The 12,418-nt window shown below is 55.5% G+C and overlaps 1 protein-coding gene across 2 annotated transcripts in view; it reads left to right on the top strand.

Annotated features, from left to right (window-relative positions):
• INCENP (inner centromere protein) overlaps positions 1-12,418 on the top strand; it is a 31,690-nt gene that overhangs the window by 2,868 nt on the left and 16,404 nt on the right. For both annotated transcript variants that reach the window (XM_070359186.1, XM_070359185.1), the window contains exons 2-5: positions 508-658; positions 1,058-1,171; positions 1,998-2,782; positions 11,499-11,550. In XM_070359186.1, the coding sequence (XP_070215287.1) occupies positions 519-658; positions 1,058-1,171; positions 1,998-2,782; positions 11,499-11,550 (1,091 nt within the window). In that variant the 5' untranslated portion in view covers positions 508-518. The remainder of the gene's footprint in view (positions 1-507; positions 659-1,057; positions 1,172-1,997; positions 2,783-11,498; positions 11,551-12,418) is intronic.

The following is a 12,418-nucleotide window of genomic DNA, read 5'->3' as shown; positions in this document are numbered from 1 at the left end:
CCTGGGGTTAGCTTGTGTGTACCTCAAGTGTTAGTCACTCAGTCGTGTCCAACTCTTTGCAGTCCCTTGGAATGTAGCCTGCCAGGCTCCTTTGTCCATGGGATTCTCCAGGCAAGAATACTGGAGTGGGTTACCATTCCCTTCTCCAGGGGATCTTCCCTATGCAGGGATCGATCCCTATGCACTGCAGGCAGATTCTTTACTGTCTGGGCCACCAGGGAAGCCCCTAGGTGTCCCTTAAGGTGGCCCTCAATCACCTTCAGGCAGTAAGAGGAGTGGGTAAGAGCAGGCCTGTGTGTGGGCAGGTCAAGGGGTCCTACCTGGTGGGACTGCAGTTTCTCCTGAACCCAGGAAGGCCATTTGTAATGAGGTCCATTGATCCCAGAATTGCCTGGGCAGCATGGACTTCTGTGGAAAGTGTCGTATGGGGCTGGGGAGGGGTTGGTGTTTGAACAATGTGAAGATTCCAGCCTGAGCCCCCATGTCTCTTGTCTCTGCTTTCTCCAGGCAGAGCCACCATGGGGACAACAGCCCAGGGGCCCATTCACTTGCTGGAGCTATGTGACCAGAAGCTCCTGGAGTTTGTCTGCAATGTGGACAATAAGGACATGGTGTGGCTGGAGGAGATCGAGGAAGAGGCCCAGCGCATGTTCACCAGGTGCGGGGCTGGGGGGGCGGGGGCGGCGGCAAGAGGGGGGCGCCCTGGCAGGACGCACCGCTGCCTGGCTGCTGCGGCTTTAGGGCACTTCCCCACCTGCCGGGCAAGACAGGCTGCCAGGGGTCCTTCCTGAGTGCCCCAGATGCTCGGGCTAGGGAGAGGGGTTGGCCTGCGCCTCAGAAGGTAGGGCTGCCTGGCAACCTTGCTCCCCTGCTTTGTCTACCTGAGGAAGCCCCAGGTGCCTGGCGGTGACTCTTACGCAGCCTTGGAGCGCTTGCTTGGTACTGGTCACCCCAGCTTGACCAGCAGCTGTCAGGAAAGGGGCAGCTGTCTGGCTGGGTGGGGGAGGGGCAGTGGTTTCCAGGCAGCCTCGACCATCACTGTCTTCGTACCAAACAGAGAATTCAGCAAAGAGCCTGAGCTGATGCCCAGAACGCCTTCGCAGAAGAACCGACGGAAGAAGAGACGAATTTCTTCCACTCAGGACGAAAACAGAGACCCCGTCCGGAAAAGGTAGGAGGGGCGGGAGGCTTGGTGGCCACAAGGAGAGTTTGATTCAAAGGTGTTAACTGAGATCAGGAGCAGTGGGCACTGCGTGCGCCATGCTGAGGGAAATGAAGCAGGGCTGGAGACTGTGGAGTCCAGAGCTTGTGTGCGTTAGGTAGGGGTGGTGTTTGATCTGGGCCTCGGAGGATGGGGAGGGTTTCTGGAGGTGGGAGAAGCAAGAGAATCTGACTTTCTGCTTGGGGGAGAGTGACCAGAGGTGTAGACTGGGGGCTGGCTGTCTCCCAGCTCCCTGTTGCTATGCTGGTTCTAACTGCCCCTGTAACGACCGTGGGTTTCAGAGTACCAGGGGAAAGAGGCTGGGTCTTGGAGTCAGATGGTCCTGGGTGTACACCTCAGCTCTGCTGCGTAGCAACTGTGTGTCCTTGGGTTAATGTTCCACCTTTCTGAACCTCAAGTTTCTGAAATCTAAAGTGAGGATGAGGGTCCCTGCCTCCCGGGGACTGTCTGGTGGATTAAGCGACAGAAGGAGCGATTCCGCCAGCAGGGTGCTTGGCCCAGTCTGACCCAGTCAGCAGGAGGTTTATGGGAATTTAATCTTCCCAGCGGTCTTGTGAGGACTGGCATCATCCCAGTTCACAGATAGGGAGACTGAGGCTCAGAGAAGAGCACCTGGGGTGTCTTGGCTACAGGTGGCAGAGCCTGAATTGGAACCCCAGTCTTCTGCCTCCAAGCTTCAGAGGCCCCTGGAGTTGGCAGCTCCTCCAGCTGGAATTGTGGGCAGCCTCCCCGCTTCACTGGGTCGCCTCAGCTTCTGCTCCGCCCCCTCTACCAGGTTGTCCCGCAGAAAGACGCGGAGCAGCCAGCGGATCTCCCGGCACCTCCGCAGCAAGGACAAGGTGGAGAAGCTGGCCACGATGGTGGGCGAGAACGGCTCTGTCCTGCAGCGCGTGACCCGGGCTGCCGCTGCAGCGGCGGCCGCCTCTGTGGCTACCGCCCCTCCTTCACCCACCTGCAGGTCTCCCACTGTCCTGACAAAGAATCCCAAGGAGAGCCCAACCCAGTGCCAGCTGGTGCCTGCGGTAGAGATCGGTGCCAGTGAGCGCAGGAGCGCCGAGCAGTACCTCGATCACCTCCAGTCTGCCCTGGCTCCGACCTCTACCCTGGCCCCGGCCTCCCACATCCCCTCGAGCTCGGATGAGGATTCAACACCCCAGAAGGCAGAGGCGGGAAGGCTGGAGTCTGTCACCGTGAGCTCCCTGATGACTACACCTCGGGACCCCAAGGGCCGAGGGGCCGGGGCAGGAAGGTCTGCCTCCAAGCTCCGGATTGCGGCGGCCGCCCCAGGCCCGCAGGACTCACCCAGCTCTCCCGCCTCCCCATGGCGGGAGCGGGTGCTGGCTCCCCTCCAGCCAGATAACTTCTCCACCCCAGTGGGAGCCCGTGTGGACCGGCAGTCCGTGCGGCGCAGCCTGATCGCCCCATCCTCCCCGGGCCCCCAGGCCTCCCTGGCCCAGAATCGCTCCCCAGTTTCCAAAGAAGAGAGCACCGTCCGACGATCAAGCAGAAGGATCGCCAGGAAGGCTGCCAAAGAGCCAACTGCCTCCGCCCGCATCATCTGTGAGTCGTGGCTCGGCGTGGGGCAAAACTGCAGAGGGTGGTCCTTTGTGCCTGGCTCAGCGGAGGGTGTCGGGGGCCCTCTAAGTAAGGAGCTGTCCACAGAACTTTCTGTGATGATGTGACTGTCCCAGATCTGTGCCATCCCACACAGTAGCCACTAGCTAGCCACGTGTGGCTATAGAGCCTTCAAAATGTGGCTCCTTTGATCGAGGAGCTGAATTTTTAGTTTTATTACGTTTTATTTATTTCTGATTTAAGTTGCCACACAAAGCTCGTGGCTGCCATGTTGGACAGAGCAGATTCGATCCAGCGCTTTTGTTTTCCGAAAGAGAAAATTGAGGTCCAGCGCTGTTTTCCAGTGTCCCCATGGTTAATGCCATGCTGAGCTCAGACCTGGGCCTGTCCCCCAGGGCCGGCGTGTTCCCCTTCCCTCCTGCCCAGACTCTCTTAGATTCAGCCTGCTTATGGACCACCTCCTGTTGGCATAATTGTAGGGCCTGGAGATACCGAGGTGAAGAGAGATGAATTCTGGGAGGGACACATGGCTGGGTTTGAGTGCCAGGTTGACCCTTTACCCGCCCCGTGACCTCGGGCAAGTTACAGGAATTCCTTCACGAGCTTCAGTTTCTCGTGTGTCGGCTGATAATAATAGCATCACCTCAAAGGGTCCTTGGGAGGTTTTCTTGTTAACGCACATAGGATGCTTAGAACAGTGGCTGCATGGAGAAGGGGCTGTGACGTTAGCTGCTTTGTCATCATCTGATCCCAGCTCCAGGGATCCTTGTCCCAGGTGGGAGCAGGTGTCGTGGGCCACAGAGAAGGACAGGCAGCTCTAAGAGTCAGGGCTGTCTGCATGGAGGAGGTGGGGTCTGAGCTGGGAGGGTTGCGAAGGCTTCCTGGGCTTTTGCCTAGTGGAAAAATTCAGGAAAAGGTATTCCTGGCAGAGGGAACATCTTGTATGGAGACCCTGAGGCCTGAACTGGCCAGTGGTGGGGTATCTGGGACTCGAGCTTGACCGCACGAAGGATGTGGCCCCTCAATGGTTGTTGGAAGGTTTCAGCACTGTGTGAAAAACAACCAAGAAGAGAAGGAACAGGGCAGAGAGTCCAGGGAGGAGGCTGCAGGGTCCAGCAGGAGGGCGATGAGGTCCTGGGGTGGTGGAGGGACAAGCCAGGCTTTTACATTAATGAAACTGAGGCTTGAGGAGGCCACTGAGTCTGTTAAGTTGGGAAGCTGGGGTTAGAGCCCCCTGTGTTTCGTCCTTTCTAGGATGGCGGGCCACTTGCCAAGGAGGCCAGGTGGAAAACCTCAGGGCGGGCATCAGGCAGGTGAGGGCCTGGCCCAGTTTCTTCCCTGCCTGGGGAAGGGCTTGCTCCAGGGTCTGGGGCTCAGGGACACATAGCCGGCAGCCCATGCAGACCTGTGGTCTGACACACTGACCATACTTGGATTCTCAGAAGGGCCCAGATGGTTCTGACCTGTCTTGGGGATGGGGATTTCCTTAGGTGTGAATCTCATCCTGGGCCCAAGGGGGAGAGCAGACCTGGAATTCTAGAGGGAGGGTCAGGGAGAGACCCTCAAGGCCCTCCCCACGCTTCTGGTTCAGACATCTGGATACTCTTAAGCCAGTCTTTTCCCTGGAGAAGGAAATGGCAACCCACTTCAGTATTCTTGCCTGGGGAATCCCATGGAGGGGAAGCCTGGTGGGCTGCAGTCCATGGGGTCGCAAAGAAGTTGGACATGACTTAGTGACTGAACAACTTGGCCCCCGCCCTAAACACAGGTGGGCTTCAGTCCTATGGAAGGAAGACAGTCAGACAAGGTGGTTAAGCCCTGGAGACACTAGAGCCTGCAGGACCTGGGGCATACCCTTCTCAGAACCTCAGTTTTCCCATCTGTTAAATGGTAAGAATGCCTGCCTTGAGTGTGGGTAGAAGACCCATCTTAGTGGTTGGGTATGGTACAGCTCATTCATGCAAAACAAAACTAGATGATAAAACCACAGTCAGCCTGTGTCCCTACAGCTCAACCGAGGAGTGGCCTAGCTGAGCCTCCTAGGGCGCTCAAGGATGTGGAGCAGGGAAGGGCGAGAGGGCTTCCTGGAGGCCTTCCTGACACCCGGGCCCTGGGACTTAGCTGGGTGGGCAGCTTAGAGGTGGGGGTCTTAGTTTGGGTTCCCCGGAAGCAGCCCTCAATGTCAGGATTTGAGAAGAGCCTGTTACTATGGGAGGGAGAGGAAGCACCTGCAGCAGGGGCCACCAGTAACGGGACTGGCGCCTCTGGAGCCAGTGTGGAGCCCTTGGGAGGGGCTGCTGGGTGGAGGCATTAACCCCTGAACTCCTGGCACGGAGCACGGTTGGCCACAATTCACTGGGCAAAGAAGTGGTCTCTAAAGTGGTCGGGTGGGGCCAGGGCCACTGCCCCCGGTTTCTGCAGGGCTTTTACAGGCCGGGCTTCTCCCCAGGTGCCCCGCCCAGCTCTGCATGGGGAAACAGCCCCTCGGCCCCTCTCTAGGCCTTCGCCCTGCCACCAGACCTGTTCTAAAGCCCTAATGGCTTGAGTCAGCACTTAACATTCCAGAGAAGTCTTTGCACACTTCTGTGTGGTCACATGGGCGTCTTCTCACCTTTCAGCCCCCTCATCAGCAAGCCCTGAGCTGGGATGGGAGGCAGGGGGTGGGAGGAGTCTCCTGGCTGCGGACACCGCAAATAGGAGCCTGCCCCTGTTCTCCACCCGACTCCCCCAGGCCTGCCTCCCCACTAGTAAAAGTCGCTCAGTCTGTCTGACTCTGCGACCCCATGGACTATAGTCTGCCAGGCTCCTCTGTCCATGAAATTTTCCAGGCAAGAATACTGGAGTGGGTTGCCGTTCCCTTCTCCAGGGGATCCTCCCAACCCAGGGATCAAACCCTGGTCTACTGCACTGCAGACAGATTCTCTATCGTCTGAGCCACCTGGAAACCTCACAGAAGGAAGGTCCCTGCTTCCGGCCTCCCATCCTCTGCCTTAACGTCTGGCCATGCCCCCGTGGCTCAGATGCTCCGCAAAGCCTGCTTCTTCCTGCCTCATGGCCTTTGCAGATGCTGTTCCTTCTGCCTAGACTGGCATCTCTCAATTTGTGGCCTCAGGAGAGCTTTTGATTATGAGGACTCTTATCTGTGGGTAGTTACTTAATACTTTAAGAGTAACAAACCTATTAAGGTTAGTTTTTCTTTCTTTTTTTTTTTTTTAAAAATAACTGTTTCCCAAACAAATGTGGTGAGGAGACTGGCATTGTTCTCATGTTGTAAATCCCATTTATGGGTGGCTTAGAAGAAGGCGGCTGGGTGCTGCGTTCAGTCTGTTGCACTGTGCTATTTGGGTTCAAGTCTGTGACGAAAATCTGGCCTCACACAGAAATCTAGTTGGAAAAGGGAAGAGGACTTAGAAAGCGTTTTGTTGTGTATTCTCTTTTTTCTTCCAATTAATTTGTGCGTACTCTCAAGCGTGTGGAGTTACGCATATCTTCCAGGTGTTGACACACTCTATTATATATTGTCTTAAAGGAGCACGTTTGTGTTCTGGTCTCATCAGAAAGGTTTTTAGGTATCAGGAAGCTGTGAAGTTCATGGCGGTTTTGACTTTTTGTGGGGCTCAGTTTTTTATTCTTGGCAACAAATCCTGTTCATTTGATTTGAAGGGACAGGCTCCCTTTGTTCATTTCTAAGACAGTATCTGCCAGACACCCAAGCTTGTTGAGCCATAGGTTGTCAGTTGTTCTTTGACTTAAAAACAGCATTCTGTTTAAAAAGAAAAGGGAGGGGGTGGGACCAGTTCAGGTGAGCCCTCAGACCCCTGTGCTTTTTAGAGATTTGGCTGTGCAGCCCAAGGGCATTTTGCATACATTCTACTTTATGACATAGTGTATTAAAAAGATATGTACTTAAGTTTATTTATTTATTTTTAGTTTTTTTCCTAATTTTATTGAGATCAGTTCAGTTCAGTCGCTCAGTCATGTCTGACTCTTTGTGACCCCTGCGCATGAACCGCAGCACGCCAGGCCTCCCTGTCCATCACCAACTCCCAGAGTTTACCCAAACTCATGTCCATTGAGTCGGTGATGCCATCCAACCATCTCTTCCTCTGTCATCCCCTTCTCCTCCTGCCCTCAGTCTTGCCCAGCATCAGGGTCTTTTCCAGTGAGTCAGCTCTTTGCATCAGATGGCCAAAGTATTGGAGCTTCAGCAACAGTCCTTTCAATGAATATTCAGGATTATTTTCCTTTAGGATTGACTGGTTTGATCTCCTTGCAGTCCAAGGGACTCTCAAGAGTGTTCTCCAACATCACGGTTCAAAAGTGTCAATTCTTTGATGCTCAGCCTTCTTTATGGTCCAACTCTCACATCCATACATGACCACTGGAGAAACCATAGCTTTGACTGTACATGAGTAGCATGGATTATATTTATCATTTTGTACATTATACCCCTAGTACTTAGCTATCTTGTAGCTGGAAGTTTGTACCTTTTGACATCCTTCCTCCATCCCCCTCCCTCCACCTCATGCCTCTGGTAACCCTAAATCTGTTCTCTTTTTCTATGAGTTTGTTTTTGAGTTATATTTTATCTGCAACAGAATCATATAACATTTCCTGTTACACAATATAGTGATTCAATGTTTCTGTACATTTCAAAATGCGTGATAAGTACAGTTGTTAATGTCATGATACAAAGAGGTTACATTATTATTGATTGTTTCCCACACTGTACATCTTATATCTGTGACTCACTTCAGTTTTGAACTGGAAATTGATTCCTTGCAATCTCCCTCACCTATTTCTCTCCTTTTCCTACCCCATCCTGTCCGGCTCTCTCTCTATAACTCATGTTTCTGTTTTGTTTGTTAATTTGTCTTTTAGATTTCACACCTTGTCTTTTATGTCTCACTATTATTACCCTGGTTTCCTTTTCATTCCTTTGATTTGTTCCAGAAAACTGGTTCATTTTTTTTTTTCAAGTAGAAAGACCCCATTTTAGATTCAAGAATGTTTTCTTTCTGTGTCCTTTAGATCGTTTATCTTCCACATTTCCTGTCAGTTAGTAGTACAGTCTAGAGAATGCCTATTCACACGAGGTTTTTGTCTGGATGAGAATGCTCCACCAGTGGTGCCGTGTCCTTCCTGCTCTGTTCGAACACAGGCATCTAAGTCTGGTTGGTGGTTCTTTCGGTGATGCCAAGATGACATCAATGGTTTAGGCCGTTGTGGCTCATTCACCTACTCTCAAATTACCCATTAACATTTTACCTGCTGCTGCTGCTAAGTCACGTCAGTCGTGTCCGACTCTGTGTGACCCCATAGACAGCAGCCCACCAGGCTCCCCCGTCCCTGGGATTCTCCAGGCAAGAACACTGGAGTGGGTTGCCATTTCCTTCTCCAATGCATGAAAGTGAAAAGTGAAAGTGAAGTCGCTCAGTCGTGTCCGACTGCAGCCCACCAGGCTCCTCCGTCCATGGGAGTTTCCAGGCAAGAGTACTGGAGTGGGTCGCCAGTGCCTTCTCCGAGTTTATTTATTTTAAAAATATTTTATTTACTATTTATTTGGCTGTGAGGTGGTTTTTTTTTTTTTTTTTTTTTTTAATGCTTACTTATTTGACTGTGCCACGTCTTACTTGGGCCACGCGGGATCTTTGATCTTTGTGGCAGCATGCGGGATCTTTAGTTGCAGTTTTGGTATTATGGTGAAAATAGTTAAGACCTTGTGAGTGCCCCCGAAAGAGTACTCTTGGGCCCTCAGCTCTCAGACTACACTCAGAACTACTGGCCCAGACATCCCCCCCGCCCCTCCTTTGCAGCTTTCTTGCACTTCACTTCCCAGCCTCCAGACCAGCTTGTCTCCCCATCATAGGCTTTCCAAGTCCTCTCCTCTTTCCTGTTGTGACACATGCACATGTCAGCCACAGGATTATCTGGTGATTGTCTAGACCAGCTTGTGGCCCGTCTGGTGTGCTCTCTTGGGTCCCCAGGGCCTGGTGCATAGTAGGCCCTCGACGTGTGTTTGCTGAATGCATCTGAGGCTTTGTGTTCAGCCTGTGCTGGAAGGTGGAGGCCCGAAGCCCGGCATTGTCCCTCTCTCCAGAGACTCCCAGCCCAGTGAACTTTGTCCTTGGAGGGGCTTGTTACCAGCTATGGAGTAGCAGGAGACATTCAGGCAGCAGCTCTGTGGAAGGTGTGAGGAGTCAAGGGAGTGCTGACTGAAGGGCTATGCACCCCGGGAACGGGGAGAAGTCTGTGGGTTGGAGGGGGTCTGGGTCTAGTGAAGGGAGGGGTCTACAGGATGGGGAGGACCTGTGGTAGTGAAGGGAGGGGTCTGTGGGCTGAGGGGGTCTGTGACTAGTGAAGGGAGGGGTCTGTGGGCTGAGGGGATCTGTGACTAGTGAAGGGAGGGGTCTGCGGGTGGAGGGGGTCTGTGACTAGTGATGGGAGGGGTCTGTAGGTTGGGGGTGGTCTGTGACTAGTGAGGGAGGGGTCTGCAGGTGGAGGGGGTCTGTGACTAGTGATGGGAGGGGTCTGCAGGTGGAGGGGGTCTGTGACTAGTGAGGGAGGGGTCTGCAGGTGGAGGGGGTCTGTGACTAGTGATGGGAGGGGTCTGCAGGAGGGGTCTGTGACTAGTGAAGAGGGGTTTGCAGGTGGAGGGGGTCTGTGACTAGTGAAGGGACAGGTCTGTGGGGTGAAGGGGTCTGTGACTAGTGAAGAGAGGGGTCTGCAGGTGGAGGGGGTCTGTGTCTAGTGAAGGGAGGGATCTGTGGGGTGGAGGGGTCTGTGTCTAGTGAAGGAGGGCTGTGGGGTGGGGGTCTGTAGTGGGGAGGGGGGTAGGTGAGGGTGACTAGTGAAGGCAGGGGTTAGGATAAGGGGGTGTGAGGGGGTCCGTGACTAGTGAAGGGAGGGGTCTGCAGGATGGAGGGGTCTGTGACTAGTGATGGGAGGGGTCTGTAGGGTGAGAGGTTCCGTGACTAGTGAAGGGAGGGGTCTGTAGGGTGAGGGGTTCTCAGGGGGTCCGGGACTAGTGAAGGGAGGGGTCTGCAGGTGGAGGGGGGTCTGTGACTAGTGAAGGGAGGGGTCTGTGACTAGTGAAGGAGGGGAAGGTGGAGGGGTCTGTGACTAGTGAAGGGAGGGGTCTGGGGTGGAGGGGGTCTGTGACTAGTGAAGGGGGGGTTTCTGGGGGGGGTCTGGGGTGACTAGTGAAGGGAGGGGTCTGCAGGTGGGGGTAAGGGGGGTCTGAGGGGGTCCAGGACTAGTGAAGGGAGGGGTCTGCAGGTGGAGGGGGTCTGTGACTAGTGAAGGGAGGGGTCTGTGGGGTGGAGGGGTCTGTGACTAGTGTGGGAGGCAGGTGGAGGGGGTAGGGGTGATGGGTCCAGTGAAGGAAGGGTCCGCGGGGGGAGGGTGGGAGGGTCTAGGGTGAGGGGTCCATGACTAGTGAAGGAGGGTCTGCAGGTGGAGGGGTCTGAGGGGTCCGGGACTAGTGAAGGGAGGGGTCTGCAGGGGTGAGGGGTCATGACTAGTGATGGGAGGGGTCTGTAGGGTGAGGGGGTCCATGACTAGTGAAGGGAGGGGTCTTGGGGTAAGGAGGTCTGAGGGGGTCTGTGACTAGTGAAGGGAGGGGTCTGCAGGTGGAGGCGGTCTGTGACTAGTGAAGGGAGGGGTCTGTGGGGTGGAGGGGTCTGTGACTAGTGAAGGGAGGGGTCTGCAGGTGGAGGCGGTCTGTGACTAGTGAAGGGAGGGGTCTGTGGGGTGGAGGGGGTCTGTGACTAGTGAAGGGAGGGGTCTGACTAGTGAAGGGAGGAGTCTGCAGGTGAAGGGGTCTGTGACTAGTGAAGGGAGGGGTCTGTGGGGTAAAGGGATCTGTGACTAGTGAAGGGAGGGGTCTGGAGGTGGAGGGGGGTCTGTGACTAGTGAAGGGAGGGATCTGTGGGGTGATTGGAGGGGTCTGTGGGGTGAGGGGGTCTGTGGCTAGTGAAGACAGGGGTCTGTGGGGTGAAGAGGGGTCTATGGGGTGAACAGAGGGGTCTGTGGGGTGAGGGGGTCTCTGACTAGTGAAGGGAGGGGTCTGTGGGGTGAGGGGGTCTCTGACTAGTCAAGACAGGGGTCTGTGGAGTGAAGAGAGGGGTCTGTGGGGTGAGGGGGTCTGTGACTAGTGAAGGGAGGGGTCTGTGGGGCGAGGGGGTCTGTGACTAGTGAAGACAGGGGGGTCGGTGGGGTGAAGAGAGGGTCTGAAGTGAAGGGAGGGGTCTGTGGGGTGGAGGGGTCTGTGACTAGTGAAGGGAGGGGTCTGACTAGTGAAGGGAGGGGTCTGCAGGTGAATGAGGTCTGTGACTAGTGAAGAGAGGGGTCTGCGGGTGGAAGGGGTTTGTGACTAGTGATGGGAGGGGTCTGTGGGGTGAAGGGGTCTGTAACTAGTGAAGGGAGAGGTCTGCCGATGAATGAGGTCTGTGACTAGTGAAGGGAGGGGTCTATGACTAGTGAAGGGAGGGTCTTCGGGGTAAGGGGGCCTGTGACGAGTGAAGGAAGGGGTCTGTGGGGTGAGGGGGTCTGAGTCGAGTGAAGGGGATGGGTCAGCAGGTGATGGTGTCTGCTGCAGAGAGACGCAGCGAGCCCCCAGCAGAGCCTGGCTGCCCTGGACTTCTTGGACAGACCAGGCCGGTTCTGAGGGCGTCTTTTTGTCCCTTTACTTTCCCGTCAGGCCACAGTTACCTGGAGAGGCTCCTGAATGTTGAGGTGCCCCAGAAAGTCAGGTGAGTTGAGTTCTGGGGCTTGGGGACCTTCCCGGGGCTGGCCCGGCACACACACTGCAGGCCCTTTCCAGGTGAGCCCCCCGGGGTGAAGGCGTTTCCTGTGCCTGAGCCTTCCCTTTCCTTGGGAACCACTCCTGAGCGGCCCACCACTGCCCCCTGCCCCTGCCCCAGTTTTACCAGGAAGTGCCCCACCGGTGCCAGGTCTTCCCACATTGCTTGTCAACATCCCTCATCAGCCCTGGCCCCTCCAAGCCTTACCCTGGGGCCAGGGCTCCATAGGTTGTCAAATCCAAAGCCCTGAGGGTGAGCCAGCACAGTCATGAGGAGTCACTTCCTCCTGGAGTGTGCGGCGTGGGGATCGGAGCTGCTCCATTTATACCCCGGCAGCGCTTGGGGCCAGCGCCCCTTTTCCAGGAGGCCACGTCCTGCCATCCCTGAAACTACCGCAGTCCCCCAACCCCCGCGGCCCGTGCTCTGGAGCAGAGGGTTGGTGCTGGGGATGGGCAGACCCACTGGCTTTGCCGGTCCCATGGTGAATGGAGGAGAGACCTCAATGAGACGTGGCTCATTCTGGCCAACCAGGTTGACAGGGAGCTGGGAAAGGGCTGACATCCAGAACCCAGGCCCCGATGGGATCTAAGTGAAGCCAGACTCAGAAGCTAACACCCCTCGTCTGCCCAGGCCGCAGACTTAAAGCATCCAGCATGTGGCTCTGGCTGCCCTGCCCGCCTGAGGCTGTGGGGCTGTAGTCCAGTCTGGGGCATCTGATGGACCCCTCCTGGCTCGCTCCCCCAGGGCAGGGGAGAGGGGCTCCCATGGGGAGGCTTGGGCATGGTGGGTCCCACAGTGCCCCCTGCTCTGCTTCCAG

The sequence above is a fragment of the Bos mutus genome, chromosome 22 (genome assembly GCF_027580195.1).
Source record: "Bos mutus isolate GX-2022 chromosome 22, NWIPB_WYAK_1.1, whole genome shotgun sequence".
Taxonomy (NCBI): domain Eukaryota; kingdom Metazoa; phylum Chordata; class Mammalia; order Artiodactyla; family Bovidae; genus Bos; species Bos mutus.
The sequence above is the reverse complement of the archived record's forward strand: the minus strand, read 5'-3'. Positions and strand labels throughout refer to the sequence as shown.